General features: G+C 45.0%; 1 protein-coding gene across 8 annotated transcripts in view; it reads left to right on the top strand.

Annotated features, from left to right (window-relative positions):
* The window catches only part of IGSF5 (immunoglobulin superfamily member 5), a 74,041-nt gene that overhangs the window by 32,604 nt on the left and 27,653 nt on the right, over positions 1-13,784 (top strand). For 7 of the 8 annotated variants that reach the window (XM_019839363.3, XM_006935853.5, XM_019839362.3 and 4 more), the window contains 4 exons: positions 1,689-1,829; positions 5,054-5,078; positions 8,827-8,927; positions 10,369-10,442. In XM_019839363.3, coding sequence (XP_019694922.2) covers positions 1,689-1,829; positions 5,054-5,078; positions 8,827-8,927; positions 10,369-10,442 — 341 coding nt within the window. The remainder of the gene's footprint in view (positions 1-1,688; positions 1,830-5,053; positions 5,079-8,826; positions 8,928-10,368; positions 10,443-13,784) is intronic. The other variant, XM_045036597.1, reaches the window with a different exon arrangement.

Below are 13,784 nucleotides of genomic sequence, written 5' to 3'. Positions count from 1 at the left end.
CTTCGAGATCAGTCCATGTATTATTTTGCAGTGGAATCCTTTCTTGTCCATGAGTCAGAATCCAGGTGGTTGATGATTGTAGAAACTAGGGCATTAGTGATCATCTCTAACCATTCCTGTAAGGTTGTCTGAGCATTTAACTTTGACACAGGATTAGCAAATTATGATTTCAAGGTCAATTTTCATGGAAAATTCTAAGAACACCCAAGAACTGTTTTCCCACTATAACCTCTGGTTCCAAAGTGCTAGAAAGTCTGTTGATTTAAATTTTTTAAAAATGTTTATTTAGTTTTTGAGAGAGACAGAACATGAGTGGCAGAGGGGCAGAGACAGAGGGAGACACAGAATCCGAATCAGGCTCCAGGCTCTGAGCTGTCAGCACAGAGCCTGACAAGGGGCTCAAATTCATGGACCGTGAGACCATGACCTGAGCTGAAGTTGGACGCTCAACCAACTGAGCCACCCAGGTGCCCTTAGTCTCTTCATTTAAAAACAAACCCTCTCTTCCTTCATAGGAAGTCTATCGTTTTAGTATTTTTCTAATGACTTGCATTCAATACAATAGCATTCATTTACAATGAGAATCCAACCAAGCACTCAGGGTTGAGTGACAGACTTTACTGAAGAGCAATTCACATTGGAACGGATCAACTTAAATGCGGGTTGACCTCAATGTGGTTTGGGGGGCAAGTGCAATGCCGGCCGGATAAGGGCTCTCTTCGGAACGTGGGTATGGTTCTTCTAACCCACGGCTGCACGGTGCTGTCCAATGGGACTTCCTGTGGTGAGGACCATGTTCTGCACCTGTGGGAACTGAGCACTTGAAATGTGGCTAGTGTGACTGAGGTGCTGAGTATTTAATTGTATATAATTCTGGTTAATTTAATTTGAATTTAGAGAACTGTGCGAAGCATGTTGAACAGTTCTGGCTAAGACAGCGCTGTACTACATCAAAGTGGCTTTTCTTCTCTCTTCCCTTCTCTCCTCTTCCTTTCACTCTCTGCAGGCACTACCTTGCCTGTCTGTTCCCTTTCCCAAATCCGTGACTACTGGATGCAACAAGAGGGCAAAGCAGACATTAAGGGCGGTGCCTCCCAAAGAGCCATGGAAAACAGCAATGTGCAGATGAGGAATGAAGTCTGTGGGCGGGGTGTGGGTGGGCTGGGGCTGAAGGCCCTTGCAGTACCATCCCTTAGACGTGACTCTTCTTCAGTTTGGCCTCGTTTTCTCTGGGCTCTGGACCCTTGATGGGTGGCAACGCGGAAGGGAGAACCAAATGCTGGTCTTGCAGTCTTGTCTGGTAGTAGCTGCCTAGTAAGTATTCCATGGCGAAATAGAGGATGTTGGGGTGAGGTAATCACTCCTCCCACTTGGGAGCGGTCTTCCTGTGCTGTCTACTCTACCTCTAAGAACAATAGAGGCGCTAACTGACAAATACTGGGACCGTGTTACTCAGCAGGTGCTTATTGGCAGCAGTAAGTATTGTAATGGAAGATCCTGTAGACTATTGAATATCTGAGCACACTGAAGAGAAGTTGACCTATGACACCCAGCTGTAGTGGCCAAATGGTTATAATATTATTGGAAAACAGAATCTAACTTACAGGGTGGCAGAAATAGTGATTACGAACCCTAGACGGTAGCAAGCATCACTAAATAAATTTTTTTTTCTCCTCTCAACTTTATAGGCAGTATTGATAAAGCAGGTACATCATTGCCTACCTGGGCCATAATTCTGCTTGCAGTATCATTTTCATTGCTTTTGATCCTGATCATTGTTCTGATTATAATAATCTGCTGCTGTTGTGTCTCCGGGAGAGAGATAAAAGGTAATTTTTTTGTTTATATAGATTTGTGTATATATTTGAACGTTTGGTACAAACACTTGTCGGTCATTAGCTCCTTAACTCTTTTGTAAGATGCATTGGCCTTTGGAGCGCACTTTATTTGGAAGCGGGCTTCAGAGAAGGAAAGGATTTTATGAAGAAGGAATACATTCCTTTGGAGCTTGCTGTAACCACTCCCAGAAAGACTGAGATCTGCACACTTTTGAGAGGGTGAAGAGACAGTACCTTTCTCAGCAAAGACGCTGACTATTTGAGTTCTGTGCTTATTTGCGAGGATAGAAGGACATTGTAATCTGCCACTTAGATGCTGTGCTTTTATCTAGAATAGTATCTACCTATCTGAGCACATGAAAAGATTATTTTCTATTTTGTGTAATTCCAAATTGCATTTGGAGGTGAATGTTGATATAGTGGTGGGAAGAAAAAGAAGGTCTGCCAATAAAAATAGTACAAATAAACTTAATAATCACGCATTTCTTCTGAATGAAGTCTTTCGAGGACTCCAAGATATATGAAAGCAGTGGCCTCGTTTGGGGGTCAGGCTTCACAATGGGGTGGGCTCACCAACATTGGGGGGGGGCTTGTCGTGAGGTTCAGCCATTCGTGACTTCAGAAACCAAAGGATCTTTGTCATGTAGAAGGCTCGGGACTTTCCAAGTGCTGAATGTGTGTGTCCAGCCTTACCTTTCTTTGTCTGGGAAAACCTCACCTACACCTATTTGAATATTGTCTACACTTAAATTATTTTTCTTACAATCAGACTTCTGATATTAGGCTATGTGTCAGTTTAATTGCATTTAAAACGTCATTAGTAATAATTGCCATTTGATGAGCCCTTTTTTGTGGGTGACCCAGGCACTGTGTTAATTATCTTACACGGACTGTCTCTCTTAGATAGTCTATGCAAAGTGCGTAGTTAAGCCATATCTAAGCTCATTGCCTAGCCTCAGCCCCTGCATGGATTTGGTTCGGGATTGGGAATTAATTCTGTGATACAACTTTATTCCCTAGGAAACAGTACATGAAAAGTAGTAAGCCTCTGTTGGCCCAGATTTGATGGCAATTTGCTTTGACTTGGGAGTTACCCTATATGCCACAGATGGATTACTCAAGTGAAATACACTGGATTTTAGATGAAAACGATTGGATAACTTAAATTTTAATTTAGACGTGACTAGGATTGTGCAGTGCCTTCAGAATACTATTTTCCACATTAGCTACTGTGGTGTCGTTGAAGGAGCATTCTGTTTATTTGGATTCCTGCTTCTCCTAAGCTGTTTTTTGCCTGTTCCATAATAGCCTAGTAGGAAGGTTGTGATGGTTGGTGGCCCAGGTAAGATGTGCACTGGGGGGACTGTCTGATTTTTAGCATTCTCATTTACAAGATGGGGTAAGTGCCATCCTATAGATCGGTCATGAGGACAAAATAAATTGCTACATGAAACTGTTTCCATTCTAGATTAAAAAACATTTTTTTTTACTGTGTTTTATTTTTTGAGAGAGACAGTGTGCTGACAGCACAATGTGGGGCTTGAACCCGCAAACCGTGAGATCATGACCTGGGCTGAAGTTGAACACTAAACCGACTGAGCCACCCAGCTGCCCCTCCACTTTAGATTTTATCCTTTACTTAACTTTGAGATGAAAAGCTCATGTAAGAGTGAGCTGTGTTTATTCCCCTGCGTCTTAACAGGTCCAGGTAAGTGTTGTGAGCAGGGCCTGTGGCGACCTTACAAAGCCCACCCCCATTGGGTGGGACTCACAATGGACACTACATTTCACCTTGACATAAATGGAAAGGATGCAGTGAAGGCCTGGGTTTCCCCCATGACAATTATTTCCATCCTTAAAAATGGCAACATCAAGTTGTTTTCAGAAGTATTTTCTGGCACTTTGCTTTGCTGATGCCTGGAGAATTCTCAATGGTCTGACTGGTTAACTGGGGACCAACTGAAGAGAGCTGAGGACCCCACTAAGTGTGGCCTGAAGGCCATGGGATTGTTTCTGCTAATAGAGCAAAGAAGCCAGGAGCCCATCTCCTGCAGCCCATTCCTTAAGGAAACAATAGTGACATTCTGTGTCTCTCTTTCGATTCAAATAAGATTGCTTCTGAAGTCCAATTTGGGGTGTGAATTGGCAGATAATATTACGACTGGAAGTAAGTGGGAATATTCTCTAAAAATAAGGAAAATGAATATATTTTAGATCTCAGTAAAGCTTTTTTTTTACATCTTTAAATAAATGTTTATTTATTTTTGGGAGAGAGAGACAAGAGTGTGAGTGGGGAAGGGGTAGAAAGAGAGAGGGAGACACAGAATCCAAATCAGGCTTTACGCTTTTAGTTGTTAGCACAGAGCCTGATGCAGGGCCTGAACTTACAAACCTCGAGATAATGACCTGAGCCGAAGTTGGACGTGTAACCGACTGAGCTACCCGGGTGCCCCTGTAAAGCTTGATGAATAGAAGGCCTAGACAGGACAGCAGAGTTGCAAAGAACACTGGCTTTTGAGACAGGTGATTGGAGACTGGAGCGTGACTCTGTTTCTCTCTACTTTCAAGTTCTATGTCCCCTCCAGTCCAAGAATCCTTTGATTAAAAACATCAGCAATTTAATGACAGCTCAGGGTTGGGGGGGGGGAAGGGGATCCACCTCTATGAATCGATACCATTGGTACATGTTGATTGAAAATGAATTCTAGAATTAAGTAAATACAGTGCTTAAGCAATGTAATTCCTTATTTGTTAAAGTATGATAATACAACATGATAGTGTCTAGTTTGTTAATAATATGATGACACTAATACCTATCTCTTGGGTTGTAATGATTAAATGAGATAAGTGCTGGCACACAGTGAGTACTGAATGAATGACACTAGGGACTGGGAATGCAGAATGCCTCTCCCTGGTGAACGGAGTCTCTGTAGTCTTGCTAGTCAAATTCAATATTCACTAAATACTTATTAGGTACCTACTATACTACAGGTACCTAGGAATTATTTATGTTTATGATAGTTAATAGTGAATTCTACTTCCTTTATGCTTGAAAGTCATTTGGTAATTCGGTGTGGGGGAACTTAATAATACCTAATGGGTCACAGATACTCAGCAATGTATTTAATCGGTGGGGGGGGGGTGTCTATAAAAACTGATGATATTTTATTTTGTGATTTTGTGATATGCAATTTTGTTCCTTTTTTTTCCCCCAGAATCTAGTTATCAAAGTGAAATAAGGTAAGTTTGAAATCACATCACTTTCCTGAAAACAAAGACAAGCAAATGAAAAACAACCAAACAACACCAACTCTACCACCACTAACACACACACAACTGTGGTGTTTCAGGATTATGTTACTCAAAATTAAGTACTGAAAGTGGACGACTCTGAAAAACACATATGCCGAACACAAACTCATATGGCAAAATTAATCATAGAATAAAATAGGGGCTGGTTACTGCCTAAGTTTGACTTGCCCTGGCTCACTTAGGAAAAAGGAGATTTTCTACCTGGTGTCTGGCATTTACAACTCTTTCCACAAGAGGACACTAGGCGCCTGCACCATGACTGTTGGCCCTCCTGGTTTTAGTCAATGCAAGGGACTCAAGGAACATTTCAAGGATATTAAAGAACCATGCAGAAATCCTGCTGCAGTTTCTGGGGTGGTGGAGAACAGTGGGGCCAGCTGGATGGCTTCAGGCACATGAAACTGACCAGACAGACAAATTAGGTAGCGTTTATTGCTTGTACCACTGATAGGGGAGGGGATGGAAAAATTCCTGACATTCCCATGGCCGTCCAGAAGTAGCTGCAAGGACTTTGAAGGTAGCTGTGTCAGGGACCTACAGTAATACAATAACTAGTTTAAATGTCTGCAATATTTATACAAGTATAAATGCGCTAAGGGGAGGGATTTTTAGACAGCGGTGATTTTGGTGGGGGTGTTACAGCCAAACTGTGTCTAATTTTCACTATTTTATTAGATAATTTTCGTTTTTGATAGGCTGTGGTTTAAAAATACCTTTAGGCTACACACGGTGAATGAAGATGTGTGTAATCATTGTGTAACAGACACTAGCTGTTCTCCCTTTGACCCCGGTCACTCCCCGGTGATAACGCGGTATTGGGAGAGGCAGCTGCGGTCTCTCTCAGGACACCACAAAGCAGCAATCTGAAATGACACCTCCTTTGGGGGCTGACTTAGGGCAAGAGGAGAGGAAGGCAGACTCACTCTAATAATTATTCTGGTATCTCTCAGCCTGATGGCAGCCTGGATTCTTCCGTGGACCGTTATTGACTTTGTAACATCTTTCACTTGTGTTCTCTGGGATATTAGCTGATTTCAAAACATAGGACACTGGTCAGCAGCGATTTGGGGGCACGGGTAGAGAATAAGAACTACTGACAACAGCAGCAACAATATGGCAGTAGTGATGACAACAGCTGGTTTATGCTAAGTGCCGAACACACGTGCCAGGTGCTGTTCTACACGCAGTGGAGCCCGTTTTCTCGCTGGATGCTCATGATGATTTTATGGGCCGTTTCTTCATTTTGTAGAGGAGGAAGCTGAGGGGTACAGAGAGGTTAGGTAGTGTGCCCCGGGTCTCCCATCTGGAGAGTGGACGGTCAGGATGTGAGCGAGGCCGTCCTGCTCAGGGCCTGGACCTTGCCCCTGTGCAGCTCTTGCACTTAGATCTGAGTGCATTAGGTCTGGGGAGCAAAGATGGGGAGACTCACTGGGACCCCCATATCCTAGCTGCTTTCCCTGCACTGTGCCAGCTGTGCTGGCTCCAGCTGCTTTCAGACGTCTTCTGCAGTAAAATAACATACTTCTTCCTCTAGAATCAATGCATGTTTATTATAGAAAAAATTAAAAATACAGTTTAAAAAAATATATTTATTTATTTTTGGGAGAGTGCAAGTGGGAGAGGGGCAGAGAGAGAGAGACAGACAGAGGTTCTGGAACGGGCTGTGCGCTAACAAGCTTGACGGCAGCAAGCCCGATGTGGGGCTCGAACTCACGAACCGAGAGATCATGACCTGAGCTGAAGCTGGACGCCCAACCGACTTGAGCAACGCTCAGCCCAAGTGCCCCAAACGTATCATTTTGTTTGTTTATTTATTTATTTATTTATTTATTAAAAAAGATTTTTTTTAACATTTATTTTTGAGACAGAGAGAGACAGAGCATGAGCAGGGGAGGGTCAGAGACAGGGAGACACAGAATCCGAAATAGGCTTCAGGCTCTGAGCGGTCAGCACAGAGCCCGACGTGGGGCTCAAGCTCACGGATTGCGAGATCACGACCTGAGCTGAAGTCAGCCGCTCAACCGACCGAGCCACCCAGGTGCCCCCAAACATATCGTTTTAAGAAATGATTTTGAAATCACCCCTAATTCTATTGTTCAGAAGTAGGTATTGTCACCTGAGTATGTATACGCTCACTTCGATGTATATGCACGCATCGATGTGTTCACGTCGACACACACACACATGCATTTTGTAAAATTTGGACCATAATAAACCTTACTTCATAACTTGCTCTTCTCTCTTGAAACTCTTCTGAAGATTATTTCCGTTGACAAATACTTGCCGGCCACATTTTTGCTTCATTTGCTTAATAAAAATATCTTACTGAAGTGTGAGTACAGAAAAGTTCACAACTCGCGGGTGCGTTGCTTGATTACCTTTCACAAGGCATATGGGCCTTGAGTGGGGCCATGCAGAACTAGAACACCCTTAGCGCCCCAACCTCCCTGCCCCCCCACATCGCTGCCTCTTCCTCAAATGTTACGTTTTCTGACCTCCATCCCCACATCCCCAGAGATCAGATTCATATGAACTTTGTGTAAATGGAATCATGTCATGTGCACTCATTGATTTTGGTTTTCACCCTGTGAGATTGGTCCGTGTTGTTCAGAGAAGATGTGGATGGTTGATTATGTTACGGTACCACACACTGGGTATATATGCCATTTATCTTCTCCTTTTCCCTTTAAATGGGCATTTGGATAGTTTTCAGGTTGGGGTCATTATAAATACTGTGGCACTAAGCAATTTAGCATGTATCTTTGGTGACCTGTTCATAAGTCCTCATTCCTGTTTTGTATTCAGTTGGGTGTGTGTCTACTGGTGAACGCTGGGCTGCAGGGTAGGCAGGGTAGACGACTCTGTCATCATCCAGTTTTCTGAAGTAGGTGCACCTGTTTATGCTTTTACATGCGGTGCGTGAGAGTCCTCATCAGTAATAACTTTCATAGGTGGCATGGAGTTTCATTTTAGAGATGGATTGTCATTTATTTTACAGTCCCCTAGGGTGGGGCGCGTGGACTGTTGGCAGCTTTTGCTGTCATAAAGCGTTCATGAATGAACATTCTTTTAAGTAAATCTTTGCCCATGTCTTTGGCCATTTCCCTGTCATACATTCTTAATGGTTGAGCATGAATATTTTTAAGCCTTTGGATACCCATTGCCAAGCTTTCCTCCCCTGGGAAGCTGCACCAATTTTTACTTTATTTTGGAGATTGGCATACCTTTTCTTTAAAGGGCCAGATAGTAAATATTTTTGGTGTTGTGGGCCACACTGTCTGTCACGATTTACTCAGTTGTTGTAACATGCAGGCAGCCATAAATCACATGAAAGTGGACAGGTGTGGCTCTGTTCTGATAAAACTTTCTAAAGGGGCGCCTGGGTGGCTCAGTGGGTTGTCGTTGGCCAACTCTGCTTAATTGGGTCACTGGTTTCTGGGGGTGGACTGTCGACTGGGGAATGGTGCCCACGGGGCTCTCGTGATAAGGTTCCATCTCTCCCCACCTCAGTGGGAGTGTGAGCAGGCAGACCACTTGCATAGCTGTGCTGGTGGCGGCGAGTGTCTTTCCTGATGCGGTGGTAAGTTCAGTGTGCGAGGATGCCCTGGGTGGAGCAGTGTGAACCAAACATCCACTACTGATTAACATTGGGCTTTTAAAAATGGTCTGATTCCAGGAAATCTGCAAGTGTGAAGACAAACAAAGAAACTTTTGAGACAAACTTAGAAAGTGGCAGTGAAAACCTGGGCTACCATTCAGATGAGCCACGGACAGCAAGTGAGTGGTCGGTGGGGCCGTGGGAATACCCGAAGGGGCGTGTGGAGGAGGGGCTGGCCAGCCCAGCACCAGCTGCGCAAGCCAGAGGACTTAGCCATTCCTGGGCATTGTTCTTTGAGTAATTTTCAGAAGAAGGAGAAATTTCAGAACTAGTAATATTCTAGTAGGTAAACAGTCTACCTATTTGTCCAAAGTTTAAAGCAAAGTGGGATGACAGTTTAAGGACTTTAAAATAAACTTTCTGTTTTCATGTTCTCTTTGGATATAGCCTTCTACCTTTAGTAAAGTATGTGAGGAGGCATTTTAAGGCATTGAGGGTCACTTCCCCAAAACTTCAAATAAAGGTGAGACTCAGCAAGAAATCCATTCCTATTGAGCTTTAGAGGGAGTGGGAGAATGTTGAAAACAAAACCTAACTTTGAAAAGTCTTTGTGGCACCTGAATGTCTTACCTTTACAGGACACAGTCCTAGTGAGGGCATCTTGGAAGGCTTGGGCACTGGTTAGCGGCAGGGATCTTCCAGAAGGCAGATGAGAGGGGAAGGGAGTATAAATGGGTTGGAGGGGGAGACCTGGCCCTTCTAAGTTGCCTAGAAAATCAAATTCCATGGAAAGATGTTTCATTAATCCGTTCTTACTGACAGACTCCCCCCAAAATTGTTTTCACTAAGATTGGGGCTGTGCTCATGTCCCATCTCTCCCACTTTGCCATGGCTGCCTCACATATCTATTCAAAATGGCTTACTTAAGATTTTTAAAAATTCCATGAAGCACGACTGGTTCCTTTTTTTTTTTTTTTTTTTAAGTTTATTTATTTATTTTGAGAGAGAGTACATGCGAGCAGGGGAGGTGCAGAGAGAGAGACAGGGAGAGAGAGAGTTCCACACTGTCAGCACAGAGCCTGACTTGGGGCTCGATCTCACGAACCGTGAGATCATGACCTGAGCTGAAATCAAGAGTTGGTCACTTAACCGACTGAGCCACCCATGCACCCCTTGACCATTTCCTTTCATAATCGGATCACAGCTTAAAAATTTCATGTAGGAGAATATTTATTTCTTAGTGTTTTGAGCAATTAATCGTGTAGCTTGACCAAAATCATAGCCCAAACCAAACCTATCTTTTTTTCCCCTCTTTTGCCCTGTGTTTATTTTCCTTGGTCAGCATTACAGCTATGGGTTCACCTTGTCTCTGGATGAGACTAATGAGTCAAGGAAGAGCTTGATTGTGAGTTTGCCATATTTTTATTTCATTAGAAAGGTAGGAGTTGCAAAGTATGTAACCTCAGGGTTAACTCTAAAAACAATCTGTTTATGGTTAAAGATTACTTTATGCCAGGGTTACTGTATAAAAACAAATGTGTTTCCTTCTAAATCAGAATTGTGAGAATGTGTTATTTGGGTTTTGTCATTTATCACTCTAAAATCCTTCTTCTGTTTCAGAACTTGCTTCTTTTGCTCCAGTGTCCTCTGAATCCAGTGTTCAGGAACAACACAGCAGTAGGCAACCTTATCAGGTGATTCAGAGCATTTTACCCATCTTGAGACTCTTTTTTTTTTTTCCCCCTTTAACAACCCTTGCCTGGTGGTAGGTGATTATAAAATCATGCCTGTTTTATGCTCATGATGGAAGAACATGGCCTTTTCTCACTGGTCAATCTGTCAACACGGAGGGAATGGGCCAGGACATGTAGTATCTCTTGGCCTTCGTAGTGGGTTTTGGGGGGAAGATCAGAAGTGTAGGTGGGGGCTTATAGATCTTGGGGTATCTCTTACATGAGGGTGCAGGTGTATGTACAGGTCTGGAGCTCCAGTGGGGGAGCAGAGGTGGTAGGTATTGTTGGTTGTTAGGCAAACTGTGATGGTCTCCATCCTTCCAAAGCGCACATAAAGAACATAGTCACCCAGGAACCGTGACGACACAGTATGTTACTTTTCTGACACAGAGTCGGTGGTGGTTGTCACAGATGAGTTAGAGTGCCGTCACAGATGAGTTAGAGTGCCTGCACAGAAAATACAATTCTTTGCATAGGCATAGTCATATTAGGCAAAATATGTATTTTCTGACCATTTATTGACCTGCACAAAGGCACCTTGAAATGAGAAACACTTCGATGTGACTCTGCAGTGGTGTCCCCGATATGGATGAATGTTCTCCCCTTTGGCTTTTGGAAAAGGCCCACTGGTAGATTGGGATCCCGAAAGCACTCAGGGTCCGAAAGCACTCAGGGTCCGAGGTCTTGGCCGCATTCTGACTGCGAGTCTCTATCAGCCTGAGGCGCTGCTGCTGGGAGTGCCTTCCTAGACCCGTCATTCTTTGTACGCGTAGATATTGACTTGGGCTTCAGGGCAGCCCCAGGCCATGATATTCCTCTTGGCAGCTGGGATTCAGCTCAGTCCATACATCTTGTCAGTGATGTGTGCCTGCTGGGCCTTTGGGGGTGGGTGGGGGGAGGTGAGGTTTGATTGATGCTCATGCATGTATTAAGAGACCTAAATGGTCTCAAAAGAGTGGTAGCCAGGTGGGAAGACATATGGGGGGGGGAGGTGTCTGTGGCACGAAAGAACATGGGCCTACATGACAAATAGTTGAGTTCCTGGTACAAGTTCAGGCTATTTCCCTAGGGTGAGTGTCGGGAAAATGGAGAGGTAAATTTCTTCCCATCTAATCTGCTCTCTTTGGCACATAGATCTTCTGATGCATTTAATCTGGCCCTGGGTGAGGTGGCTTGTGGAGACACAACAGATTCCCTTTCCAGGGGCCATCTCTTGACTAAGGGGCAGGGGGAGCTGACCCAAGAGAGTAATCACCAGGCTGTGAAGGAGCCTATCAACCCTCTAAGACTGGACCTGAGTGGGGGCCGTGGGCTGATGGAGGGGTTCTCTTTGCTCAGAACCAAGCACGGTCGTCCAAGAACACGTTTACTCCAGCCCTTATTTCTGTGGTTACCTTTTACTGTCAGGTGTCTTTCCACTGGACAAGCCAAAGTACTTACGTCTGGTGTTGGGTGGGGGGCATTGGGATAAGTGGGGAGGGGAGTCAGAAGAAGTGACATAGATGATCCCCCCCTGAAGTAGAAATGAGGACAAGGGAGAACTCTAGATGCATTTGGATACAGGAATGGAGAATGATGTTTCAGAGCTTAGAGTGGATCCTTCTTGAGTTTGAAGTGTTTTGAAAATACGCGGGGAGAGAAACTTGAGAAGTTTCTGCTACTTAAACATGTAATCAGCTAAATAATCTATTGGTGGAAAAAGAACAGTGGCCTGGAGGTGCTGGGCCCTGGGGGACTGTCACACACACCTGTGTTTCTTGAAGTGTCTGTCAGTTTTCTAGGGGAGGGTGCATCTCGGCCCAGAGCATCAGGGTCCTTAAGAAACCAACAGAACACAAGGAAGATGAGCTGTTCTTGCCTGGATTAGAAGCTGGCGAGAGGCTATTTAAATAGCTGGATTCTTCTGTTTAGAGTTGGGGAACTTCAGGGCAAACCCTGTTTTGAAGAGTCCCCCTTTGATCAGTAACCAGAGGGTGCCTTTGCAGGTGCGGGCCCAGGCACTGTCTGCAGGTTGTCCATTTGGAGAACCCGGACGCAAGATGTACCGTGGGGTACACTTTCCATGAGCACTTTGGGAAGGGAGGGAAGAAGGCAGATGGTGGAGCAAGTGGCCGAGCCTAGGGGCCCTCGGCCCAAAGAGGACATATTCCTGCACGTGGTCAACTGGCCACTCGAGAGCTGCCAAGAGGCCACGCCGCTGCTTCTAGAAACAGGTCAAGGTGACTTGCAGCACAGAGGCTCCTTTTAGAACTTCCCCAGGCCAGGCCTGCAGCCCTGCCAGGTCCGTGCGTCCGTGTTCATGCTGTGCAGCCCGAGGAAGACCTTCGTCAGAGCTCATTAGGCCTCACTGAAAGACGACAGTGCAGTCTGCACTTTCTTTTCTCATAGGCTCTCTCCGTTCTGTAGTGACCCCTAAAGGCCCAGGAGAGGCATCTGAGAGCTACTCAGAGCTCTTTCATTTGTCTTTCATCCCGGCCTCTTCTCCAGAGACCTCAGTGTGACTCCAGCCTGTGACAGAGCCACCTGCACCACTGTTGGGTGTTTCCATGCTCATGGGCCCCGGTGGGACTCCCGCCCGTAAAGCTGGCTTGTTGGAGTTTAGGATTGTGGGCTACAGACTACGTGATTGTGCAGAAAATCTGCACCAGCCTCGGCTCCTCAAAAGCCCGTAGCTTCAGCTGAGACACGTCCAGCTGGGAGTCAGCCTGCCCAAAATCTCTTCCCGGTGTTCTCTGCACGGAGCTCGTTGGGGCAGATGCATATCCTATCCATGGAGGCATGGTGTGCACAACACCAGCCGAGGCTCCTGTTTTGTATTAATAGGTCTCACAGTGGGGTGATCTTGGTTTTGCCAGCAGCTCAGCAACCGTTGAGTACGTGCCCTCGTTCTCTCTTCGTGCTGGCTCTCTCGTCTGCTCAACCTGCTGGTGTTATGTTAACTGAGCATTTTCAGATCTTAACGGGTGGCCCAGGCCTACGCACAGTCTAGCACAGCGTTACTGGGCGCTCATTAAAAGCTATGCGCTGATGTGGAGAATGTCTTCAGTGCTTAGCCGTATGCTGTCACGAGCAAGGTGATACAAGGAGTGTGTGTGCGTGTAGATGCGCTCCCTTTGCAGATAATCACAACCTGATCACCCCAAGACATTTGTTAGACAGGAATAAAGGAGGACGCACCATAAAAATACTGTGTTTGGGGTTCATTGAAGAAAAGTAAATAAGTCCATGTCAGATTGCCACTTTGCTCTTGGGCACTTTGGTTTCCTTCAAGATTATCCTGTTCAAACACAATCTGAGGAGGAG

Source organism: Felis catus, chromosome C2 (genome assembly GCF_018350175.1).
Source record: "Felis catus isolate Fca126 chromosome C2, F.catus_Fca126_mat1.0, whole genome shotgun sequence".
Classification (NCBI taxonomy): Eukaryota; Metazoa; Chordata; class Mammalia; order Carnivora; family Felidae; genus Felis; species Felis catus.
The sequence above is the reverse complement of the archived record's forward strand: the minus strand, read 5'-3'. Positions and strand labels throughout refer to the sequence as shown.